The following is a 27,251-nucleotide window of genomic DNA, read 5'->3' as shown; positions in this document are numbered from 1 at the left end:
CTGGATGCCATGATCTTGGCATTTTGAATGTTGAGTTTAAAGCCAGCTTTTTCACTCTCCTCTTTCCTCTTCATCAAGAGACTCTTTAGTTCCTCTTTAGTTTCTGTCATTAGGATGGTGTCATCTGCATATCTGAGGTTGTTGAAATTTCTCCTGGCAATCTTGATTCCAACTTGTGATTCATCTAGCTGATAGTCTGCATATATACTCTGCATAAAAATTAAAAAATCAGATTGACAATATACAGCCTTGACGTACTCCTTTCCCAGTATGGAACTAGTAGTCTTTTTTTCCATGTCCAGTTCTAACTGTTGCTTCTTGACCCGCATACAGGTTTCTCAGGAGACAGGTAAGGTGGTCTGGTATTCCCATCTCTTAAAGAATTTTCTACAGTCTATTGTGATCCTCATAATCAAAGACTTTAGTGTAGTCACTGATGAGTTTTCCACATTTGTTGATATACTGAGTGCACTAATCTAATAGCATCATCTTTTAGGATTTTTAATAGCTCACCTGGAATTCTGTCACCTACACTAGCTTTGTTCATAGTAATGCTTCATGAGGCCTCCTTGACCTCACATTCCAGTTGTCCAGTTCTAGAAGAGTGACTACACCATCATGGTTATCTGGGTCATTAAAACTTCTTCTGTATAGTTCTTTTGTATTCTTGCCACCTCTTAATCTCTTCTGCTTCTGTCAAGTCCTTATGGTTTCTGTCCTTTATTATGCCCATTCATGCATGAAATGTTGCCTTGGGATCTCCAATTTTCTTGAAGAGATCTCTAACCTTTCCCATTCTATTGTTTTCTTCTTTTTCACTGTTCACTTAGGAAGACTGAGATATAATGATATGATGTAAGGTTTGTCCTCCTCTTCTTCCTTCTACACGTTTGGCCACTGATTTCCCAGCACTCATTACTATCTCCATTACTAGTTCTTCAGATTGTTCAACAGAGAGCATTTCTTCTTTTGGCAAGGATTGACAAATAACCCATATAAATATGGGACATCACTATGTTCCAGGTACTATGTGAGTACTTTCTGTGGATTATTTTATTTAATCCTAACAAAGACCCTACAATGCTCATAGTCTTATGATCACCATCTTATAGGTGAGGACGCTGAAGCTCAAACATGGTAAGAAGCTTGCCCATATTGTACACAGGGAAGTAAGACAATTGGAATTTCAGTACAGAGACCCTTGACTCCAGAGAAGATACCCTTAACCATGGTGGATCCATGCCAAGCCACACTGCCCCGCACCTGCTTTCTGCCTCTGACAAGGTGTCAGACTAAAAGTGTGGAAGTGACTAGACACACTGATGTTTTGCCCCCATGTGCTTAGGATGAAAAAAGAGACAAAATATCTCATTTTTTCTTTTTAATAACAAGCATTCATACTGTCATATACATGTAAATAAACAAACATATTTTTATTTTATGTTTCCATATTAGACTTAAAGCTTCAAAGGATATTTCTAATCCTTTGAAGGTATTTAGAATTGAAAAAAACAAGAGATTTACTGAGTTGAAAAAAATGCAAATAGAAATTTTCTCTCCTGATATGATGGAAAAGATTTATTCTCTCTGAAGTGAAGTGAAGTCACTCAGTCATGTCTGACTCTTTGTGACCCCATGGACTGTAGCCTACCAGGCTCCTCTGTCCATGGAATTCTCCAGGCAAGGATACTGGAGTGGATTGCCATTTCCTTCTCCAGGGATCTTCCCAATTCTAACTACCACCATTAATGGAGAAGGAAATGGCAACCCACTCCAGTATTCTTGCCTGGAGAATCCCACTAATGGAGGAGCCTGGTGAGTTGCAGTCCATGGGGTCACAAAGAGTTGGACATGACTGAGTGACTGACACACACCACCATTAAAGTTGTATTGACCAGGGTATGAGTAACTATCAATTATGCTTTTACTCTATTATCTGTAAATTTATTCTAGGTCTGATTTGATCTCATAATAAACTATTGAGGGAAATGGTTTATTCTGAAGTATTTTCTCTTCACAGGACACGGTGAGGTAGCATTGTTCCTCTCTTTACCTCCAAAATGTTTAAAGATAAATTTAACAAGGAGACCTGTGCTTCATGGCTTTGCTTGTGCCAAACCAGAGAGTGCTGCTCTTGAGAGAAACAGATGGTGCTTCGTCCCCACTCCACCCTATACCATTATGCTTATGCTGAGAGAGCAGAAGGGATGCAAAGCACCAGCTTCCTACATTATGAAAGAATGAAGCATTATTGGGATTTTAATGACAATCACTGTTTTAATTACGAAATAAGAACTTTGAGAATTCAGTTTATGGCTAGAAACCAGGTATCATATTTTCTCCTGTTTTCAAATGATCAAGTTATTGACTCCAATCTTCTTAACATGTTTTGTAATTACATTTATAGGTAACTCACAAATCATCTCTGAGAGTTAGAATTTCATCCATCCTCATAATGAGCAACTGTAACCAAAAGTAAGGGGGTCCAGTGGCTTGCCGCTCAAAAGCCAATAAAGATGCAAGGTTGGTGGAAAGTTTGCTTTATCTCGGATGCTGGCAACCCACAGTGAGGGGAAGGTGGACTCCTGTCCAAAGGTCGACTACCCACTCCACCCCCCTGCACACTGACTGTCAATGGGGAAGTGCTTTTATAGACGGAAGAAATGTGCTACGCGCAGAAACAGCACGGCTGACTCTGACAGTCATCTTGAAATTGGTCATTGGTGGTCTGAGCAGTGTCATCTTGACTGTTTTAAGTACAGGTAATCTTCAGTTCCAGGGTCGGTTTGTTCTGATTTCTTTGAGGCCAGTTCTCAAGAGTGCGGCACCTTACATCATGGCTACAATCTGGTCATAATGCAATTAACTTCTCCTACCTGGTGGGGGTTTCAGTATCTATAAGACAGCTCACAGGATATGGCTCAGAATATTATCTATGGCCCTTGAGGAGGAACTAGAGGTCCTTAACTATGCTTAATGACTAAACTGTTATTATTTAGTTTTATTGGACTGCTTTCCTTTGTTTCTTCATGTTCTCACTTCTCTGATTGAACTTATTGTTTGGTTAAAGTTTTTCCACAGACAAAAGGCAGGCCAGTGGGTGGGGGTGGGGGAGTAAGGACCATAGGGTTCTGCTCTGTTTCAAAACTATTTCCCCATCTACCTTCTCCCCTACCAAGTTTGTGTCTAAAGTCCACTGAAAATCCACTACTAAAGATGATTGATCTTGCTTCTTCTAAATCAGCACAAACACTGAAGGACGATAACTTAAAATTCTAGAACTTGAAACCTGGAAAGAACTTCTCAAAAATACCCTAATGTAATAGAATCCATACATTTTACAGCTTAGAAAATGTATGAGTTTAAGGGAGTTTCAAAGATCACGGCACCAGTTAGTTAAATTCCTTCTCTAATTCTACTATTTGTGTATGTGGAATGCACTTGTGGCAGAGACACTGCTGAAGTTTTCCTTTGAACTATCTGAGAAAACATATTTTTTAGCCAGTTTTAACCATAAAGACAACTTCAGAAGGTTTTAAGTTCTTTAAGGAAACAGAATGGTTTCTTTATAAACCTTCAAAGTACCATTATTAGGCAATAACTTCATAAACTAGATTAATTGCTTTATGGAACTGAAGGTAAAATAGAGTTTATATTTCAAAAACTTAGAATGTATTGCTTCCACTATTTTATATTGTCTTCATGCAGTGCCACTTCCTATAAATACCATCCCTTAGACTTTTAGAAACTTTTACAGATTATATATTGAAATAAAGTGGTTGTCAATTTTCATTTATCACTTGTAACTGCTTCTCCACTATGTATTACAGCTTATAATGAATACAGATCCACTTCTTATATTTATATGTGATGGCAATGCATAAACCTGGATGTTATAAATAGTGAGAAGGTCCTTTTTTGTAGTACTTTGTCAGTAATGGCTAGAATAACTTTTGCTCAATACTGTACCCTATATCTTCTTTGTCTGAAAAGAAGTAACAAAGAATTAATAAAGTTTAAGTGGAAAGTTTCAATTTTCCCCCACACATGAAAATATGTTAAAATATTAATTATATAATATAGTATACTATAAATTTATACATGGATAAGTAAAATATATTTGTATATTAATATAACAACAATAAATAAATGAAATATGATACCACTTTCTACATTCCCATCAAAACAGAACCTTCATGAAAGATAAGGGACTGATTCCATTTAATTATCAGTGTCATATCAACACATTGCCCTTTGACCCAGCAAAGGTCACTTTGGCTTACTTCCAACCAAATGAAATACAGTCAATTTTTTTCCTCAATTTAAAGAAAACAATTATTACGTGATGATGTATTCATGATGATTTCTTCTATCTGCATTGGTGTGATAATTTCAAGATTTTCTATACGAAGTGCATAAGTAAGCTACTAGCCAATGAGACTTTCACCTCAACAAACATTTGTCTATTTTAATAGAAGCTAAGCAAAATTAAAAATATGTTCTTCCTAGAAGAATTTAGACTTTATTTTGATACCCAAGCTACACATATATGAAACAACTGTAAGGTTATGTCAAGGTGCTGTATACAAATGTTGCTGGAGCTTCCCAGGTGGCTCAGTGGTAAAGAATCCACCTGCCAATGCAGGGGACACAGGTTCAGTCCCTGGCCCAGGAAGATCCCACATGCCATGGAGTAGCTAAGCCCATGCGCCACAACTACTGAGCCTGCGCTCTAGAGCCTGGGGGGGGGGTCACGACTACGGAAGCCTGTGTGCCCTGGTTCCGGTGTTCTGCAACAAAAGAGTAGCCCCTGCTCTCCACAGCTAGAGAAAAGCCCACACAGCAATGAAGGCCCAGCACAGCCAAAAATAAATCAATAAACTTATTTCTTAGTGGTGCTATAATTAATACTGTGTTTAGTTGGTTGTATGCCAGTTCAGTGAAATCAAAATAAGGTTATGTCTCTATGTGTCTGGGATAAACAGAATCCTTCCACTGGTGGAACAGATTTCAAGAGGAATCAGATAATTTTGCATGAAAAGGAAAGAAAAAAAAATTGTTTCATGGCAGAAAAAGCAGTTAGGATATTCAAAAAGAAGGGGAACGTCAATAGTGCCAAGTAATAAAGAGACTATACAATATAAGGCCTGAAATGGGGCATTGAGGATATTACACTTAAAAGTAGAATCTTTTAGGAGAGGAAAACAGGGAAATTTCATTTTAAGTGAAAGCATTAGAACTAGTGGGAACTCTTAAAAAAGGGATTTGAAGTTTAAAGTATTTTTTCAATTAAGGCTAACAAAATATTATAGCGAACACAAAGGGTTTGAGAATGCTTCTCTTTCGTAGGTGGAATGAATTTGGGGGCTGAGAAGAGAATCTCATCTCTGACAGGAAGAAAACATGCGGATAAGTGGGCGAGAGCTCTGCCCCACAGGGGACTCTCCTCAGGTGGCCAGCCATCTGTGAGGTAGGGCGGGAGCGCCAGGCCCGGCAGGTCCCGGCGTGGACAGGTGTCTCAGCCACCTGGCCCTCTGGGGAGGACAGGAAGGCAGCACTGCACTGGTGAGTTTCTTAAACAGAAAACAATAATATCTGCAAAACGGACCCGCAGATCCAAGGTGCTTTGGCTGACAAACGGACGGAGGCTCCCAAGGCAAATTTTCTCCATTCATCCAGGTGTCAGGTTTGAAATTATGGGACTGTGCAGGTATTTTTCCTTCATGAGACAACTGTGATTCTTTAAAGATCAGGCTCCATAATCGTGGACTCTATTATAAGGGGACTTTTTATATACTGTACCAGGTTTGAGGTGTGTCAGCTCTTTGAGGTATAAAAAGACAAAGGTTGTATAACATTAATAAGAATGGGAGTATTCAGGGACAGGAGTGACCTGGCCATCCTCCTGGGCTCTGAGACAACCATCCTGAGACCCCTCCAGCCGTGCTCTGCTCGGATCCCAGAGAAGACATGTGATTCTGTGATTCTGAAATCTCCCAGGGAAACCCGATGCTTAGGCTTCACACGCAGGCTCTGGTCACCTCCAGCAAATGTTACAAGCAAGTCTCTTGGGCTTGTCTTGGGAAGGGGAAAAACCACAGACGTCCTCAGTCCTGGGAGGAACAGCGCTGCTCTGTCCCCGCTCTGGGCTCCACTCAGAGGCAGCAATCACCGTGGAGAGCACCTTCTCTCTCTCTAGTGGCACCCCCAGCTTTCCTCTGAGCTTAGACTGTCACCACTTGAAATCCTGGGTCTGTGATACCGGCTCTCCTGGCATTTCCTTGGGAACAGGGAAGGTCTCCCTAGACACTCTCCTCCAGCAGGTGACATTAGTTCAGAAGAGTGACTTACAAGAAATGACACCATGGAAAGTAGCAGGATACAGAGATTCTGCAGTTGTGACATCAGCTAACGATGTAACTGCGTGAGCCACTTCACTGCTTTGGGCCTTGGTTTCCTCTCTACGAAAAGTGTCTATTGAATAGAGTTTCTTCAGCTACAAAATTATATTACTTCTAAGATTAAATTACAATGCAAATACCCATTATGGCAAATAATAAAATATAAGTTGCATTTCTACATACCAAGAAGGAGGTTTGTACTTCAGCAGTTATATACAAAGGCTTCATGGGGTTATAAACTCATCACCTGGGAGAAATTTAAGTCCCCAAAGGAATTCTATATTACAAGGGACAAAATGACTACCCCTATATGCAATCTGAAAATGTTATCTGGTCAAAATATATTTCCCTTTAGGTGTTAGTCTACCTGGAAATAGAGAAGATGTGAAAGACAGAATTTGAAATAGATATTTGGATTACTTTGCATTGGAATGTTCTTTTTTTCAACATAGAAGAGCAAATGATGGACTATTTTACATAGGTAAAACTAATACCAACATGAATGAATAGCACTCATATACAATAAGCTACACAACTCCTTCTCAACAATGTATATGTGTAGGTCTGTGTATGTGTGTTCATGTCTAATTTTGATTAGTGACAGCTGAGTTTGTAAAAAGTCTACAGTATTGCATTTGAAGCTAGAAAATGATATTTGCTTGAATTTGAGATGTCATATTTATTATTTCATTAACTCTTACTTTTGTCTTCTCTAAATGTAAAGAAAAACTCTCTAGCTGATTTTAAATGCTTTTTAATTTGTATCTGTTGAGAGATGGTAATTTCAGTTATTAAGGGTAAAATAAGAGGACAAAAGTTATTTCTATCTTCTGAAAATCTATCTTCTAAAAAATCAAAGACAACCTTTTCTTGCCCTAAAAAGAATGATTTGAATAGACAAACAACTTTAAATAATAGACATTCCAGGAATTAAGAATGTATAATAATAATTGCTTTCATATCACTTGATTTTAACAATTTCATAGAACAGTAGAACAGACACTACTATTATCTCCATTTTATAGATGAAGAAATTGAGGTCTGATTGTGACTTGTCAAGACTCAGAGTAGAAGGTGTGAGAGTCTCGCTTATATTCAGATGTTCTAATCCCATCTTTCGTGTTCTGTTCCTCTACATTGGCTAGTCTTAGAACTGCAATGTCATGTCTGTGGTTGCAAACTTAGCACACACACATGGGGTTGCAAAGAGTCAGACACATGCATGCTGATATTTAGCAGCATTCTGTTTTCTCAACTAGTGGGTGCCATTTATTATCTTATTGGGAAGGTAGTTCACAATTTTCACGTAAATGAAGGATTTATTTTCAAAACATTGGAGGACCACTACTTTGTGGATCATGGTGTATCAATAACAGTATAATCTTGTTCATTTGACTAATGGCTTTATATAGCATTACAAGCTGAGCCAGAATTTGATACCTTGCCTTTTCATTCCCTGCAAATAGTGGACAGTCTTTAAACACTCATGACATACTTTTAATCAGAAACAGATAAGCAAAGACTTAATAGAGCAGGGGATTTACAGCCCTTTGTTTCCAATACATACCAGTTCCAAGTGCTAGAATAAAAGCTTATCTTTCCTTCTGTGAATCTGTTTCTCCACAGTTTTCCACACTGGAGATGGAAAAATTGCTCAGTTTTGCTCATATGGAACCAGATACCCAGTAGATGCCCATCATGTATTTATATAAGAACAGAGGAGAAGTCATGGTGTTTACTTTCTTGTTTTGGAGACTAGCTTTCTAGCTTTTATATGGTATATTTTCCAAATTAAAAATATTTGAACACTCCTTCAGGATGCCATCAAAGGAGTCCCTTGTGGTGGGTTAATTAAATCTAACACATTTAAAAATAACTCTGCATGTTGTGGGACAGATGCAGCCTTTGGAAAAAGAGAGAGCTTACACTGAACGCTGCAACAGATTTTTGTTATTTAATAGTGTGCAACAGACACATTTACAGAATATGTTTTCAAAGCTTGGTTGGGAAGTATCTGCTTTGCTGACAGTGGAAGAAATCAGGACATCCATATTGAAAGAGTAGGACAGCAAGACGTAAAGTATATATTTTTATTTCTCAATCAACTCACATTCGCCTTATTATTTAAAAGTAGTACCCCTTTGTATAATATCATTAAAATTTAGCAAGAAGAATGAACCTCTCCAAATTCCTTTCCCAAGTGCCAAGATGAAGACTGGGATGGAAAAGTTTTTCTTATCTTATTTAGGCTTGCCAGGCGGCACTAGTAGTAAGGAACCCACCTGCCACTGCAAGAAACATAAGAGAGGTGGGTTCGATCCCTGGGGTGAGAAAGAGGCAATGGCAACCCACTCCAGTATTCTTGCCTGGAGAAGGCCTTGGACAGAGAAGCCTGGCAGGCTACGGGTTCATAGGGTCGCAAAGAGTCAGACACGACTGAGGCGACTTAGCAGTAGCACAGGAACAAATATTCATGGGTACACTTGCAAGAAGTGATTTTGGAAATTCAGAAGGATGCCCAAAACTGAAAGAGATGTAAGCAAGAACTTAATTGCTCTTCCCAAGAAAGCAGAAATGATCTGTTATTTTTAATCCTCGAGGGTGAGAGAGCAGAACATGTAGAGGAAGAGAAGAGAGAATAGGCCAAGAAAGAAGCTGAAGCATCTAAAACGTTTTAAGAATGATGGTATCTAAAAATCATCCTTAACTTTGCACCTCTCTGTTGTAAAGCCCCCCTCCCTACGCATAATGTCACCTACGCATGCAGCACGCAGGAATGCATTCCACATGAAGTCTGCAAATATCCAGCAAGACTCTAGTTAAGTGGATCTTTCTGGGCCTGCAGGAAAGCATGGGGAATTACATTTTGGTTGTTGCCAGTGCGAAGATGAAGAAAATGTCACAAGGAACCAAATAGAGTACAAGATTCAAAGGATGCAGGAAAGTGGAAATAAAGATGAATATGAAAACTTAATTCTTTCTCCAACAAGAAGTATTTGAGGAAATGTGGGGCAATGGACTTTTTCCCAGAGCAGCAAGTAAGTCTTTAGTCTGAGCATGTTTTTATATTAAAGGTGGATATATCCAGGAGCCATCCTTCTTATAAAAACTTATTCTTATTTTGTTAAATGCTGTTTACTAGACTCAGAATCAAATTTGCTGAGTCACAATTATGTGTTTATGGCAGAAGATAATTGTAAATTTATTCTATAGCAAATCAATCCAAGGTTGGCTATAAATCATTTGCTTCCCAAATATGCAGGATGGATAATCAGAATGAATAGACTTTGGAGCTATAGAGCAAGCACTTCAGTGCAGCAGTGATAATTATCTAGATCTGAGATACCACCAGTATTTAAGTATAAAGTGTTTTCTAAGCATGAAAGTTACCATTATATTACAGTTGAATTTATTGTAAACTGATTTTTTCCAGTTTTAAAGATGACTTCATGCCAGAACAATTAAATTTTACTTTCCTAACAGCAATATTAATAAAAGAAAACCAATAGATGTAATGTTGCATTATTATAAATATATAATTAGCTTAGTTTATCCAACATGCTTAAGAAATATGGTGCTCGGTATAACTAAACATTTTTATTAGTTTAGAATCATTATGTGAAATATACCAGAAAAATCAATTTTCAAGCAATTCTAATAGATAACATTAACATTTATCTGTGTATCTCCTGCTACTCATACTTGACAGTAGGTGCTTATTAGCTGTTTTTTTTATGCTAAATTTAAGTTTTACCTGAATAGCCAGAATCTTCAGAATATTATAAATAATCTATCACTTTAAATAGATTACCATTAGTTAAAAAAGAAAGTAAAACTTGGGTTGTATTTATATTGAACATATGATCTACTATTGAAACTTCACATTGAAATAAAATTTCTGAGTTTAAATTTATTGGGAAATCATTATTCATTTATGCTTTATTACTATTTGTAAACATGTCTCTGCTTTTTGTGTGAATTCAACAGTGTTGAATTTATGGTTCATAAACTGGGATTTATGAGTTTTTTTTCTGATATAGGGTCACTTCAAAATCTGGGAAGAATTTGTAGGGCATTTTCTATGTTCTTGGCATTTTTATTATTTGCAGTGAGACTTCTGTAACATTTGAAAGTATTACACTTCCTATTCTCATGGGTGATAAAGGTTGAAGGGAAATGTGTTTGCTAAATTCAAAAGAGTCACTTACCAACTTTCAAAGTGTCTTCAAAACTCTTGTCCATTTTAGCAGGTTTCTAGTGAGAAAAAGAAACTGGCAAAAGGAAATGGCTGTAGCAGTCTCCTAAGTTTTAATCTTTTGGAAACTGTGTCCAAAATTTCACTCACTCCTCTACCACCTTTATGAGCTTATTCATACTCTTTATCTACTATTATTTCTTTACTCTTTTTCCTTAAAATCAAATCATTTAAAACTTAACTATAAAAATAAGTAGCATAACAAAAGTCATATTCCATAAAGATATCATTGATTATGATGTCTCTAATGCTTGAGCCCTGCTCTCCTTATATTGAAAAGTGAAATTTGTGAGTGTTACTGGACAGTAAAGACATAACACCAAACATACACCTAGATAACTATAAGTATCATAGAGATTTGAGTTAACGTTGTTTAATTCCAATGATGCCTAAAATTATCTGAAGTACCTGGAAATACTGCTTTAGGTGAAAGTTTTTTAAGGCCACTAAATACGTCTTTAATTATTTTGAATGTACAAAATTTTAGCTTTTCCATATGACAGAAAGTCAGCCTTGACTCCATTTTTATCCTTCCTTTTTTAACCTCATGCCACCATATATTATTCCCATCTTTATTTAAGAATCAAGGTCAAAAGAGCCCAAAGCTGATTACTGATAATATAGGTATAAATGAAGGACTGAATCGGTGATCAACAATTCACTAATGTCCCCAAAGCCTATGCAGAAAAAATGCCGTACAGCTGATCCTTAAACCATTAGGGGGTTAGGGGTCCTGATCCCTTGTACTGTTTGCACATAATTTATAGTCTTCCCTCCTGATCTGCAGTTCCTCCTTCACCTCTGTATTTGAGGTTTTGCATCCGCCAATTCAACTGACCTCCAATTGTGTAGGACTATGCAAGCGTTCATTCCAATTGTGTAGGACTATGCAAGCGTTCCTGCTAAGCTGCTTCATTTGTATCTAACTCTTTGTGAGACTATAGCGCACCAGGCTCCATGGGATTCTGCAGGCAAGAATACTGGAGTGGGTTGCCATGCCCTTCTCCAAGTAAACTTCCCAACCCAGGGATCAAACCCGCATCTCTTAAGTCTCCTGCATTGGCAGGCAGGTTCTTTACAACTAGGGCCACATGGGAAGCCTTGTAGAACTATAGTATTGACTATTTTAAAAAATTCACGTATAAGTGAATCTGCATAATTCAAACTTTTGTTGCTTAAGAATCAACTGTATATAAAAAAGGAGCCATATAGCCCATCACAATCCAGTTAGAATCAAAATCAGGTTTTTAAAGGACAGTGTATTGAGCTACATTTTTAATATCTTAGATAATAGTAAGGAAATTTACAGTGAAAAATAACTAGGTAAATTATTATTCATTTATAGGACAAAGTTTAGTAGGAATAAATATAAAATGAATAACAAAACAGCAAAAGCAAAAAATGTACAAATTTAGTAAAACAGTACAGAATAAATACATCAAGAAAACGTGTAAAGGCAAAGGAAATCCCAAGCAAGAAGTGAATAATTAGTATGATATTTTATCTTAAAATTATACTTGCAAATAAAACTGTGTGGTGAGATCATTATATACAACTAAGTAGTAACTATCGTTATTTTGCTTAAGAGTGGTTAGATTCTCATTACAACACATTCAATTTCCATCCCTGCAGTCTAAATAAGTAGGAGCAAAATTGTCAAAGAACAGAAACTAATGTGAGTAGCGAAGTAAACTGAATTCTGGGAGGAGAAGAAAAAGGAGTTGGAATGATACACTGTTTAATCTGAGGAAATAATATCCGAAACTAACTTAATCTTTTTCAAATTTATTTCTTTAATATTGTTTGTCTCTTTAACTTAATTTCCCAATAGGCAAATGAAAGTTAAAAGAATTTCACCTTAAAATTTCACTTTTTTGTTTCACTAGATGAAAAAAATCAGTAATTCTTTTACTAATATTCAGTTAGCAAAATGCAATTCATTAACAAATTAATTTTCATGTAAGTACCTCTGGAAACACAATGATAACTATAAACTAAATTAATTAGTAAAATATATCTGCCATGAAAAAACATGATAACTTCCATAATTAACAATGCATAATTTTTTAATTATCTATGCTGGAAGAATGGAAAAAACTATATGCTTATAAAATTTACTACTATTATTTTTGTTAGCAGTAATGTAGTATTGTAAAATGGTAATAAAGCATCATTCTATCTGTACCATTTATTCAATGGTAAATTAAAGCTCTGACTTAATGAATTTAATAGTCAAGGCATATAATCCTAAACATGTTTCTGGCTTTATGAAGCAAGTAAATAATGAATCATATAAATAAATTCAGCCAATATTAATCAAACATTTACTATGAATGTTGCTTAAGAGAAAAGAATTTACCTTGCTAATTGGGAAAAATTCACTTGATACAGGGTGTTCATTCTGTTCATATAAATATCAAATTTATGTCAAAACCTTGAATGTATTACAAATTTTATTGGATAACACTTGAATTAGCTATTCATTGCTGTGCAACAAATTATTCCTAAGCACAACTCTTAAAACAACAATTATTTACTGTCTCTCACAGTTTCTGCCATCAGCTCGAGGCTTGATGGATCTGGAAGATCCATTTACATGGTGGCTTCACTCCCCTTGCTGACGACTTGGTGCTGGCTGTCAGTGGAAGGTCAGGTTTTCTCCACTGGGAATTTCTGCCTGGCTGTTCCCACAACACAACATGATGGCTGGCTTCTCCCTGAGAGAGCAATCTGAGAGACCCTGGCAAAAGTCATATGTCTTTTACTTCCTTGTCCTGGAAATTACACAACATTTCCACTGACTTCCAAGAGTCACACAATTCAATCTTAAGTAAGTGTGAGACTGGGCCATCCAAGCACTTGAATACAAGAGGGAAGGATTATTGGAGGCCATCATGGAGGTTGGCTACCAAACTACTCAAAATTTGCTGGATTACTTTCAAGTACAAAGATGACTAGGGGCTTCCCCAGTGATGCAGTGGTAAAGAATCTGCCTACAATGCAGGAGACAGAGGTTTGATCCTTGGGTCAGGAAGATCCCCTGGAGAAGGAAATGGCAACCCACTCCAATATTCTTGCAGGGGAAATCTAATGCACAGAGGAGCCTGGTGGGCTACAGTCCATGGGGTCCCAAAGAATCAGACACGACTTAGTGACTAAACAACTACAACAACAATAGCAAAACTCTTAAGTATTTAAAACTCTATTCATAAATTGAAAATAACATTTATCATTTTGCCTGCCTTTTAGGGTTTTATAGAGATTACGTATATACAAAGTACTTTGTAAAATCTTAATTAATAAGCAAATACGGCATTATTGTTGTTAAATTATGTAGTCAAATGTGGTACTATGCTGAAATAATTTTATAGAAAACAAAGCACATGACTTTACTCATAAGTACTTTTAATAAATGTTTTATCAGTTTTTCAAAATGGTTAAATTTTTTAAAGTACCTCTTTTACACTGAATTAGATGAATACAAGAGAAAGGTGAATTTGAATGAAATTAAGTCCTAAAGAGGATTAAACATTGTTTCATCTCATGACAGCCTGTCTGAATCACCGAAAGGCATAAAGAGCAAGCTTCAATCTAGAGTTCAGAAGCGCAGTTCTAACCTCACAAAGAGGCCTGGGGAGACCAGAGGTCTTGAGGGGCACTGACATGCGGGTCAAGTCAGCCTTCAGTCTAGTGGGGCAGATTTACAAATCAACGCTCATATTCAATTAAATGTGATGAATGCCTCTGACTACTAAATAGTGGGTTGGCCAAAAACTCCTTCAGGGTTTTCTGTAAGATATCATGGGAAAAACCCAAATGAGTTTTTTGGCCAACCCAATAATTCCAGGTAGAAACATTTTACAAAAAGCTACTTCAATTCAAGAGGACAAACCTGAGCAAAGGCAAGTCTTACTTGGAAGGCCTCTGGCCCTAAATAAGTAAAGGTGAATGACAGCCTGCATTAAGAGTGTAACAGAATGAGACCGAGAGGAAATCAATAACAGCTAAATTAGAACTTCCAGTATCCAGTGTCTTCCCTATTCATAAAGGGATGTGTTCCAGAGTTTCAGGGGAAATGGAGAACCCACAAATAGTGTATGATTAATGACAACAGAGATTTATTTGCTAAAACAAGGTTGTGCTTCTCACAAAATGCTTTAGAAGGTTGCTGACATTTCTCTCCATAGTCTTTTTCTTGGTACTTCTTAAGGTTTTCTCTTTATTTTTCCCACTTAAGAATCTCTTTAATGAACAGTAAAAGTTATTAATTATTAGTTAAATACCCATCTTTTTATTGTTATTTGTGACAAAATGAGAAGTATTCATAAAACTCTTCATCAGAATACCAAGTACAATCGTGTCTCAAGGAAAAGCACTTAATGCAATTTGAGTTACAAACTGAACTTGATGCTTTTTCTACAGATCACCATTTTTACTTGAAAGAATGATTTACAAAGGATAGTCATTCTTTTGTTTACTTATTTAAATTAAAATATAACTGATTTATAATGTTGTATTAGTTTCAGTGGATTTCCCTTGTGGCTCAGCTGGTAAAGAATCTGCCTGCAATGCAGAAGACTTGGGCTCTTTCCCTGGGTTGGGAAGATCCCCTGGAGAAGGGAAAGGCTACCCACTCTAGTATTCTGGCCTAGAGAATTCCAAGGAGTCGCAAAGACTCAGACACAACTGAGTGACTTTCAGTTCAACTCAATTAGTTTCAAGCATATAGCAAAGTGATTCAAATATATATATATATATATATTATATATATATATATATATATAGACACACACACACACACATACATAATAGCTGCCTTTATTTTTCTAATTATTGGTTTTTATTTTTCTGATTTTACTGCACTAGCTAGCATCTTTAGTACAACATTTCATAAAAGTAGCATTGCTGGACTAGATTGTTTCCTTCTCATTCTCAAAGGGAAAGCTAACATTTCTCCATTACACATGGTAATTGTTGTAGTTTTTGAAGCTACCGTATCGGATTAAGAAAATCCCCTGTAGTCTTGTTTCCTAAATTTTTTTTTTAATAAAGAAAGAATATTGAATTCTTAAAAGTGCTTTTCCTGTGTGTGTTCAGATGATCATATATTTTTTTACACATTGTCTCAGTGTGGTAAATTATGTTGATTGATGTGCTAGTGTTAAACCAATTTCATATTGCTGATATAATCCCAACTTGGGGACAGTTAGGGACTCTTAAAATATTTTACTGGATTTTAAAATCTTTTTTAAATAATGAAACTGGTACAGTATTCCTTTCCTATAATATTCCTAGCAGGTTTTGATGTCAACCATATACTTGCAAAAAATCATGGACCTTCAGTATTTTTATCAAGGGCAGGAATTTTATGTTCATCAAATAAATTGTAAAGATGGGATAGGAAAAAAAATAAAGTAGCATTTTAATCATATACTATGAATTGTGGTTTCTAAATACTTTAAATTATTTTCTAAATTTTATGTTTTCTTAACACTATGAAACAAATAGCAATCAGCATTAGGTTAATTATTTACAGCATATAGTAACAAAAGCATTATTCCTTACTGAAAATTTTAAAAATGATGGCTAGAATGTCTTTAAAATTCTGAGGCTGAATTGGCAAGTCTAGTTAGTTGTAGAAAATTGTCCCAGAACCCTGTCCTTTTAAAATCCGTTGAACAACCATACACACAGTGATAACTTTGCACACCTAGCACTTAGATGAAATCCTACAGGTTCACGAAACAAGTGAAGGGATTAACCTGGTGCCCACAGCGGTTTGGCAGGGCAGCAAATGAGAGGCTCAGGTTGGCTGTAAGCACATGTAGGTATGTAGGAATGAGACTATCTTCCAACTTAAAGGAGGCACTTGTGACTCAGGTTTAGCCAAATGCTGCTGTGAGGAAATGTGAGACCCAGAGTTGCCAAAAGACTTTCTCTTTCTTTCTTTGTTGTTTTGTAAAACTTGTTGATTTTTAAACAGTATCCTGTTGTCATAAAACGGGCTTCCCAAGTGGCGCTAGTGGCAAAGAACACTCCTGTCAATGCACAAACATAAGAGAAGCGGGTTCGATCCCTGGGTTTGGGAGATCCCCTGAAGGAGGGCATGGCAACCCACTCCAGTATTCTTGCCTGGAGAATTCCATGAACAGAGGAGCCTGGCAGGCTACAGTCCATAATGTCGCAAAGATTCAGACATGACCAAAGCAACTTAGCACACATGCATGCAGCCACAAAACATGGTGTGGCCAAACAACACACGTCTGCTGGTTAGATATTAGATGTTTCTAGTTTGTGAAACTCTGGAGGAGAGGCTGTTGACTTCTTCCTATCCTAATTTATAAAGTAACAGCACGATAATGACCAGTTTACAGATTTCAGTTTGTCATTTTCTAATGCTAGAATTTTTCCTGTATAATTAGGCCAGATTCATAACCTCACAGCTTCTCCATTTCTCTTCATGCTCCAATGCTAGTCATTTCATCCTCCCTACTTTCTCAAACTCCTCTGGCTCTATGGATTATCAAACACATCCTGACCCCACTTGAAACTTCGATAGGATTACTGTATCTGTTTCTGTAATCAAACCATTATTCAAAGAGGCTAATTTTCTTGAGCAGCCTATTCAGCAGAGGATCATAGTCTTTTGGTGTCAATGAAAACAGAAGGGAGATGAATAGTAGAATTGAAAGCAATAAGATCTTACAATTAATTGAGAATGAAGAGTATCTCCTTATAAAGAGATAATCCAAAAAAGCTGAAATTTGAGTCTGTGTGACTAGGGAGATCTCAATGTTTCCACTAATATTTGTCTTGGCTAAGTCAAATTTCCTGTTATCCTAAAGTAGCATAAGCAAAAAAAAAAAAAAAGTAGATTACGCTGAATTAATACCAAAATTTTCCCTGAGGGCACTACACTCTAGCACTTTTCTGAAAGATAAACACTTTTGGTTATCCTGCTGGTAAGCGACAGTGAAAAGAGTTCAGATGACTAGTCACAAACTTGAGTCAGCTCCAGGATTTCCCAGTGTGTGTGTCAATGTATGAGTGTGTCAAAATGACCTGCAGTTAATCACTGGAAACATATTTTTCTGGGTGTTACTGAAAGGGGGTAGCCTGGATATTACTGGGAGTGAGCATTAGGAAAAAAATATTTTAATAGATACTCTAGGTGATTCTTATGAGTAATAAACATTGAGGTTTGAGTCACAAAGCGCATGTCCTTAGGCTTTTCTCCTCTGATAATGAGCACAAACAATACTGGCTTTGTCCAATCCCCTGGGTAATGGTAAGGATTAAATGAGATATTTCATCAATGAAAATGTTTTGAAAAATTCAGCACTCAAAAGAAGCAATGGGTGGAGGAATGAATACCTGGCAAGAGATTTAATGACAAGAAAGAACTCTGTACAAAGTCTCAGGTCTTAAGAATGGCTAGAGGGCCTATGGGAGAAGTTCTTCCCAAATCATTAAGAGTATTGAGAATGTCTCCCCATCTCTCCATCAACCTCCCTCCCCATTTTCATTCTTTCTTTAAACGAATTTTTATTGGAGTATAGTTGTTTTACAATGTTGTGTTAGCCAGCCCAGGCTGGATGCATGAGACAAGTGCTCCGGCCTGGTGCGCTGGGAAGACCCAGAGGAATCGGGTGGAGAGGGAGGTGGGAGGGCGGATCGGGATGGGGAATACATGTAAATCCATGGCTGATTCATGTCAATGTATGACAAAAACCACTACAATATCGTAAAGTAATTAGCCTCCAACTAATAAAAATAAATGGAAAAAAACAAAAACAAAAACCAATGTTGTGTTAGTTTCTACTATACAGAAAAGTGAATCAGCCATACATATACATATTAGTTCAGTTCAGTCACTCATCATGTCCGACTCTTTGTGACCCCATGGACTGCAGCACGCCAGGCTTCCCTGTCCATCACCATCTCCCAGAGCTTACTCAAAATCATGTCCATTGAGTCGGTGAGGCCATCCGACCATCTCATCCTCTGTCATCCCCTTCTCCTCCTGCCTTCAATCTTTCCCAGCATCAGGGTCTTTTAAAATGAGTCAGCTCTTCACATCAGGTGGCCAAAGTATTGGAGCTTCAGCTTCAGCATCAGTCCTTCCAATGAATATTCAGGACTGATTTTCTTTAGGATGGACTGGTTGTATCTCCTTGCAGTCCAAGGGACTCTCAAGAGTCTTCTCCAACACCACAGTTCAAAAGCATCAATTCTTCAACACTCAGCTTTCTTTATGGTTCAGCTCTCACATCCACACATGACTACTGGGAAAATCATAACTTTCACTAGATGGACCTTTGTTGGCAAAGTATTGTCCCTGCTTTTTAATATGCTGTCTAGGTTGGTCATAGTTTTTCTTTCAAGGAACAAGCATCTTTTAATTTTGTGGCTGCAGCCACCATCTGCAGTGATTTTGGAGCCCAAGAAAATAAAGTCTGTTACTGTTTCCACTTTTTCCCCATCTATTTGGCATGAAGTGATAGGACGAGTTCCCATGATCTTTGTTTTTTGAAATTTGAGTTTTAAGCCAGCTTATTCACTCTCCTCTTTCACTTTCATCGATAGGCTCTTTAGTTTCTCTTTGCTTTCTGCCATAAGGGTGGTGTCATCTGCATATCTGAGGTTACTGATATTTCTCCCACAAATCTTGATTCCAATTTGTGCTTCATTCAGTTCAGCATTTTTCGTGATGTACTCTGCATGTAAGTTAAATAAACATGGTGACAATATACAGCCTTGACGTACTCCTTCCCGAATTTGGAAACAGTCCGTTTTTCCATGTCCAGTTCTAACTGTTGCTTTTTGACATGCATACAGGTGCCTCAGGAGGCAGGTAAGGTGATCTGATACTCTCATGTCTTTAATGATTTTCCACAGTTTGTTGTGATTAACACACTTAAAGGCTTTGGTGTAGTCAATAAAGCAGAAGTAGATATTTTTATGTATACATATAACTCCTCCCTTTTGAACTTCCTTCTCAATCATGTCATTCTTGACCTTTATTTCCATTCCAAGGAGAAGAGGCTCTTTCAAAAAGGCTCTCTTTCCCAGTCTCAATCGCTTTCTCAATTTCTTTTAACCTTATTTTTACTCTGAATCTTTTTCTGATTTGAGTTTCCCTCTCTGTTTCTCTCAGTCCTTTTTTTTTTTTTCTATCCCTCCCTCATCCAAACCAAATACAAATAATGCCATGTAGAAAAACATGGTGGGGGTAATGTCTTTTATGTTGTGCACGCTGAGAAATGTTGCTCATGGCAGAGAATTGACTCTTCTCCATGCAAAGCAGATCTGTTATAACAGCCCTAGCTGAAAATTCCCAAAGGAGGTAAACATTAAGGAACAGAATTGGACAGCTTGCTCCAGAATGAACATATCTAGCAATAACAGAATGCAAATGAAGCAAGATAACTTGAGGCTAAATATACAGAAATTGCATGTTATAGTAAGATCATGCAATTGGAGATCTGAAAGAGAACTTCAGTATCATTCAGTCAAACTGCAACATTCTATAGATGGAGAAATGAAAGCATTGATAGGTTGAAAGATTGCTTGGCTCAGTCATGCAGCGAACTCATAGTCACTGGTGACTAAAACCAGTGAGTCTTGGTTCAGAGGACAGTGCACCCCTCATGACTGCACAGAGTTAGCCTGTGACACCAGCCAGGGTTCAATGAGAAAAAAGGATAAGAACAGTATTATATTCCAAGTATATAGACTTATATATAAAGTAGGCATTCTTTTGCTTTCAATCTTTCCCACTATCAGGGTCTTTTCTAATGAAGAAAGTGTCTTTTCTAAAGATTGAAGTCAAAAGAAGAAGAGGGCAGCAGAGGATGAGATGGCTAGGTAGCATCACCAATTCAATGAACATGAATCTGAGCAAATTCTGGGAGACAGTGAAGCATAGGGAAACCTTGCATGCTGCAGTCCATGGGGTCTCAAAGAGTCAGGCATGACTGAGGGATGGGACAACAACCAGCCTTTCCTTATGAAATACGCTCATAAATAGTATATACATTGTAGGACTTCTGTGTCTTTACTTGACAAAGTAAAAAGCTGTTAGTCCTATGTCAAGTGCCCTCAGAGCGTTTTGATTATTTATTGATCGGTGATAATTTTAAAACCTAGGGATAACTGAATTATTGGATGACTTTATTTTTGAACCGGATTAGTTAGGACAGTTATTTATTCAGCATTCTGAACGAAGCCTTCAGAGATGGAAAGGTGACATCTGTAACTAGTGTGTCTTGAATTTCTATAATTTTATAGTGGGGTTGAGGATAAGTCTGACCTAAATGAATCAGGATTACCTGATGAACGGTGCCCAGAGTAATAGGATATCAATTTTTTCTTGCGAGCAAGACAAAGGAATGATTCAATACTTGCATTCAGATAATCACTCCATTCTTTTGTGATTTGGACAGTCAATATAAACTAAAGGCAGGCGCTTTCTGCTATTTATACAACAAAAATACAGAAGGTCAGCTTCATAAAGCAAATCAAACACATTCAGCCAACCAAGAGAGTATCCCAAAATGACACTCACAGCTTCTCCCCAACACAGGCCAAGGATTATAAAAAACACTGTTCTCAGTCACTGAAAACAAATCCAGGAATGCCTTAGTATTTTCAACTCTGCTGATTGTTTAAGAAATATAGGTTTTCAAATTAAAGCAAGAACCAGTTAGTAAACATCACACATGTGCCCAAAGACAGATATTCAGAAAAGAACATAATCAATAGATGCTGTCTTTGCTTTCAAGAGATCTATATTCTGTTGGGTTGTAATAAAGTCTATTAACAGGTTTTTAAGAAATAGATAGCACTGTCATTTTTCTTTTTTCTATTTTGCAAATCTATAGAGTTTTAAACTTTGATATAAAACTTGTACCCAACAAATGAGGCTGTTAGAAAATGAAAAATAAGGGAAAGCTTATTGACTCATATAATTTAATTATCTTCATCCCAATAATGCAATTACTATTACTAAACCTTTAAAGTCGTTGATTCTATGCATTTAAAAAGATGATTCTCACTTTTAAAACTGGATTTGCAGATACACAAAGATGGTGGAGGAGTAGGTGGATGTGGAGTACATCTCTCTCTATGGATACATCTGATGTATACACCTTCAGACACAGAAGTGCATGCAGAACACCAGCTGAGCAGAAATGAGTACCTGACCAGTGGAAAAGAATATATAGAACCACCCAATATTCAGTAGGACAAAGGAACTAGGGGGAAAAAACGGGAGCATTAGTAGGACTGGACCTGCCCTCGGTGGGTGGGGAAACTGAAGTAGGGGTATGATCCCCACAAAGGGGCAACTGTCTGAGTCAGAGGAGAAACATTTAAGGCTGAGAGTGAAAAAACTGATCTGTGGCAGCCTAAATGGAATGAGAATCAGACAGTCTTTGCTGCAGCCATATGTACCGGGATCAGGAACCCTGGTTCCCTGGAAGGTGCAGTGGCTGGGAGCTGGAGTTTAGGGATTGTGGAGCAATCCCAGGGTGAGGGCTGCTGTTGACTGCAGAGAGACAGATTGAGGGGATGTGAGGGAGGAGACTGTGGTGGGGAATACCAGTGGAGGAAAGCCAAGCAGCCACGGAAGCAAGGCAGTACTGCTGAATCACACGTAAGGGGTGGAGCCATCACCACAGCTTCTCTCTCCCCACACGCCAGCATTGGCAGCTGAACAATAGAGAGGCTGGCCCATCAAACGCCTGATGCACTGAACTACAGAGCAAGACCCCACCAGGGTGCCCCTTTAAATGGCTGACGCGCTGATCTACAGAGTAGGACCCCAGTCTGGAGGGCCTCCTCTATGTGTCTGACATGCCAAACAACAGAGAAAGACCCCAGGCAAGGGAGCCCTCTAAGTGCATGAACGGGCAGAGCTACTGAGAAAGACTGGCCAAAGAGGCCTTCTGATCACCAGCTACAAGAGGCTCTAAAAAAAGACTCTGATAGGGACACAACTCCTGCGGCAGAGGCAGTCCGTGTCCCCGCACACTTGGCGCCACCAGGGTCCCCGCAAGCCAAGCAGCTGCGCCCCCTTCATGCTCAACTCCCACTGGGGCAGAGCTGCCACAGGCAAAAAAGTCTTGGGTATATGTGCACAGGGTTACTTTGGTCATGTCCAACTCTGCGACCCTGTAGACTGTGGCCTGCCAGGCTTCTCTGTCAGAGAGGGGGTTCTCCAGGCAAGAATACTGGAGTGTATTGGCCAATTCTGGTCATCACACCCTTCTAGAGCTCTATATTTCCTGCCGCCCTAGCCTCCAATCCCCTGAGTACCTGGTGCTGCCAGAACCCCTGTGACCCAAGCAGCAGCACCACCTCCACGCCTGGCCCTCACAGGGGCAAACCCAAGTCCTCCAGGGCAGCCTCAGGAGCAAACCCCAGTGGAACCACATGTAGAGGTGGAAGTAAATCCACAGTTGAAACCCAGGGGCAGTGTGGCTAAGGAAAAAGACCCAAAACCTTCCCACCAGCTGTACAGGCTCCAGACTAAATCCACATGATTAACTAGGCAGACTCTGTGCCTATGGAATATATAAAAGGCCATTGAGAGCTCCCACAAAAGAAAACACCCTAGTTCTGATAGCTGCAGACGTTGGAGGCAAGAACACACAGGAGTAGGACCAGATTAGAATCTGAGCTGCCCCCACAGCAGGTCCAGAGATCAGCACAGTGTTGGAGGGCATCCGAGGGAGGTGAGGTGGACTCTGACTCCCAGCAAGCGAAAGGACTCTGACAACAGTGACTCAAGAAAAACATTTATTATTCTTATTTTTTGACTTATTGTGTAGCTTATTTTGGATTTTCTCCCCCTTCACCACCCCCCGCCCGTTGTAGTTGTCAATTTTATTGGCACTGAGAAATCCAGTTAAGTTTTTGAGCTTTTTTTGTTTTCTCCTTAGTCACAATTTCTATACTTCTTATAAACCTCTGCCTCTATGTTGGACTTCTGCAGTTCTGCAGAGTTTTCCCTTTTTTTCTTTTTCTAATTTTAATTTTTTAAGCCTACTATTATTTTTTCTACATTTATTCCTTTGTTTTCTTTTCCTACTGTTGTTTTCCCCTTGCAACTAATCTTTAATGTATATAAATCTTCTTTATCTACATCTATTTAACTTTGCATATCCTTTCTTTTCTTTCTCTCCTTTCCTCTCAATATATTTATTACTTTTATTTCCATTGCTTTATTCTCCAATTGGTACCTTGCTTTAGTTATGTTTTCCAGTTTGTGCGTTAGTTAACTTAGCCCTTGTAGATATAATTTTTAGTTTCCTTTGTTCACTGGGTCAATCTATTATACTTTAATTTTGCTGGACTGTTTTGATTTTCCTTATGGGTATATATGTATCTGTGTACATTCAGTCAACACTTTTTATTGTTGTTATAAACCTCTGCCTCTATGTTGCACTCTGCAGTTCTGTGGAGTTTTCCTTTTTTTCCCCGTTTTTCTTTCCTCTCCTTTTTTTTCTTTTTTCTTTATAACTTTAATTTTTTTAAACCTATTTTTTTCTACATTTATTCCTTAATTTGCCTTTCCTACTGTTCTTTCCCCCTTGCAGTTAATCTTTAATGTAGATAAACCTTCTTTATCTACCTCTACTTAACTTTGGATATCTATTCTTTCTTTTCTTTCCTCTCAACATATTTGTTAGATTGTTTTCATTGTTTTATTCCCCACTTGGAACCTTGTTTAGTTTTGTTTTCCAGTTTGTGCTTTAGTTAATTTTGTTCTTAACTTGTAAATATAATTTTTTATTTCTTTGTTTGCCTGGTCTATCTACTGTACTTTATTTTTGTTGGACTATTTTGACTTTGCTCATGGGTGTATATGTATATGTGTATATTTCATTATTTTAATTATCATTTGCCTGATTTTATAACTGCCATTTGTCTGGGGTTCATCTTTGGTTTCTCGTTTTTGGATATTTGTTCTAATGTCACTTAATACCATAACAAACCACTAGTGGAATCTTCGTTCCTGACCAGAGATCAAGCCTGAGCCTTTGGAGTAGGAGCACTGATGCCAAGATCCAACACTACCAGAGAACTAACCCTGCTGCTGCTGCTGCTAAGTCGTGTCTGACCCTGTGTGACCCCATAGACGGCAGCCCACCAGGCTCCCCCGTCCCTGGGATTCTCCAGGCAAGAACACTGGAGTGGGTTGCCATTTTCTTCTCCAATGCATGAAAGTGAAAAGTGAAAGTGCAGTCGCTCAGTCGTGTCCGACTCTTTGTGACCCCATGGACTGTAGCCTACCAGGTTCTTCCGTCCATGGGATTTTCCAGGCAAGAGTACTGGACTGGGGTGCCAGGGAGTATCAAATAGTGAGAACTCTCACAGAGGAAACCACTTGAATACAAGACCCAGCATCACCCAACCACCAACAGCACCCTGTGCAGGATGCCTCACCTAAACAACAAACACAAAAATACAAACCCAATCATCAGCAGACAGGATTACCACCTCACTCAGCCTTGCCCAGCAGAGGAAAAACAAACAAACAAACAAAAACTCAACATAATTTCACCCTATACAAAGCTTACACAAACCACTGTGCTAACCTTAGGAGGGCAAAAACCAAAAGGAAGAAAGAATTCAACCTTCTTCAAGGAAAGAATTCAATTTTCCTTAAAGCCTGGGAAAAGGAGACCTCAAACATAATAAGTTAAAAAACAAATAATGAAAAAGCTGAGAAATACTACAGAAATGAAGGAGCAAACTAGAAACACAGAAGTCCAAATAAATGAACAGGAAATAGGCAGACTACATGAAAAAGAATTCAGAATAGTGATAGTAAAGATGATCAAAAACCTTGAGAGCAAAGTGGAGAAAATGCAAGAATCAATTAACAAACACCTAGAAGAATTAAAGAATAAACACGGAGAGACAAACAACACAATTACTGAAATTAAAAATACTCTAGAAGGACTCAATAGAAGAACATCTGAAGCAGAAGAACAAATCAGTGAGCTGGAAGATAAAATGGTGGAAATAACTTCTGAAAAGCAGAATAAAGTAAAAAGAATGAAAAGAACTGAAGGAAGTCTCAGAGACCCCTGGGAGTATATCAAACATGGCAACATTCAAATTATAGGGGTCCCAGAAAGAAGAGAAGAAAGGGTCTGAGAAAATTTTTGAAGAGATTATAGTTGAAAATATACCCAGCATGGAAAAGGAAATAGTCAATCAAGTCCAAGAGGCACAAAGAGTCCCATACAGGATAAACCTAAGGAGAAACATGCCAAGACACATACTAATCAAACTAACAAAGACTAAACACAAAGAAAGATTATTAAAAGCAGCAAGGGAGAAGCAACAAGTAACATACAAGGAAACCCCATATGCTTAACAGCTGATCTTTCAGCAGAACTCTGCAGGCCAGAAGAGAATGCTAGGATATATTTAAAGTACTGAAAGGAAAAAATCTACAATCAAGATCACTATACCCAGCAAGTATCTCCTTCAAAATTGATGGAGAAATAAAAATCTTTTCAGGCAAGCAAAAGTTAAGAGAATTCAGTACCACCAAACCAGCTTTACAACAAATGTTAAAGGGACTCATATAGTCAAGAAATACAAGAAAAGAAAAAGGTCTACAAAATGAAACCCCCCAAATTAAGAAAATGGCAATAGGAACATATATATCAATAATTACTTTAAATGTAAATGGATTAAATGCTCCAACCAAAAGACACAGACTGGTTAAATGGATACAAAAACAAGACCCATATATATGCTGTTTACAAGAAACCCACTTCAGACCTAAAGACACCTACAGATTGAAAGTGAGAGAATGGAAAATATATTCCATGCAAATGGAAAGCAAAAGAAGGCTGGAGTAGCAATCCTCATATCAGACAAAATAGACCTTAAAATAAAGAATATTACAAGAGATAAGGAAGGACACTACATAAGGATCAAGGATCAATCCAAGAGAAAGACATAACAATTGTAAATCTCTATGCATCCAACACAGGAAACCCCCAATACATAAAACACTAACAGACATAAAAGGAGAAGTTGACAGTAACATAATAATTGTAGGAGACTTTAATACTCCACTCACACCAATGGACAGATCATCAAAACAGAAAATTAATAACTAAACACAAGTCTTAAATGATACTTAGATGAGATGGATCTCATTGATATCTTCAGGACATTCCATCCAAATGCAGAAGAATACACCTTCTCAAGTGCGCATGGAACATTCTCCAGGATAGACCACATATTGGGTCACAAATCAAACTTCAGTAAATTTAAGAAAATTGAAATCATATCAAACACCTTCTTCTGACCACAATGCTATGAGAAAAAAAGCTGTAAGAAATACAGACACATGGAAATTAAATGACATGTTTCTAAACAACCAACAGTTTAGTGAAGAAATCAAAAAGGAATGTGAGGGTGGGATATTTCAAAAGAACAGCATGTATACTATCTATGGTGAAACAGATCACCAGCCCAGGTGGGATGCATGAGACAAGTGCTCGGGCCTGGTGCACTGGGAAGACCCAGAGGAATCGGGTGGAGAGGGAGGTGGGAGGGGGGAT

General features: G+C 37.9%; 1 protein-coding gene across 5 annotated transcripts in view; it reads right to left on the bottom strand.

The window, feature by feature from the left end:
- EMCN (endomucin) overlaps positions 1–27,251 on the bottom strand; it is a 113,457-nt gene that overhangs the window by 73,666 nt on the left and 12,540 nt on the right. The window contains exon 1 of one of the 5 annotated variants that reach the window (XM_043870941.1): positions 10,610–10,655. The exons of the other annotated variants lie outside the window; for them this stretch is intronic. Coding sequence (XP_043726876.1) covers positions 10,610–10,643 — 34 coding nt within the window. The 5' untranslated portion in view covers positions 10,644–10,655. Of the gene's footprint in view, positions 1–10,609; positions 10,656–27,251 lie in introns of those variants that run through there. 5 annotated transcript variants of the gene reach the window in all.

This window comes from Cervus elaphus, chromosome 17 (genome assembly GCF_910594005.1).
Source record: "Cervus elaphus chromosome 17, mCerEla1.1, whole genome shotgun sequence".
Taxonomy (NCBI): Eukaryota; Metazoa; Chordata; class Mammalia; order Artiodactyla; family Cervidae; genus Cervus; species Cervus elaphus.
The sequence above is the reverse complement of the archived record's forward strand: the minus strand, read 5'-3'. Positions and strand labels throughout refer to the sequence as shown.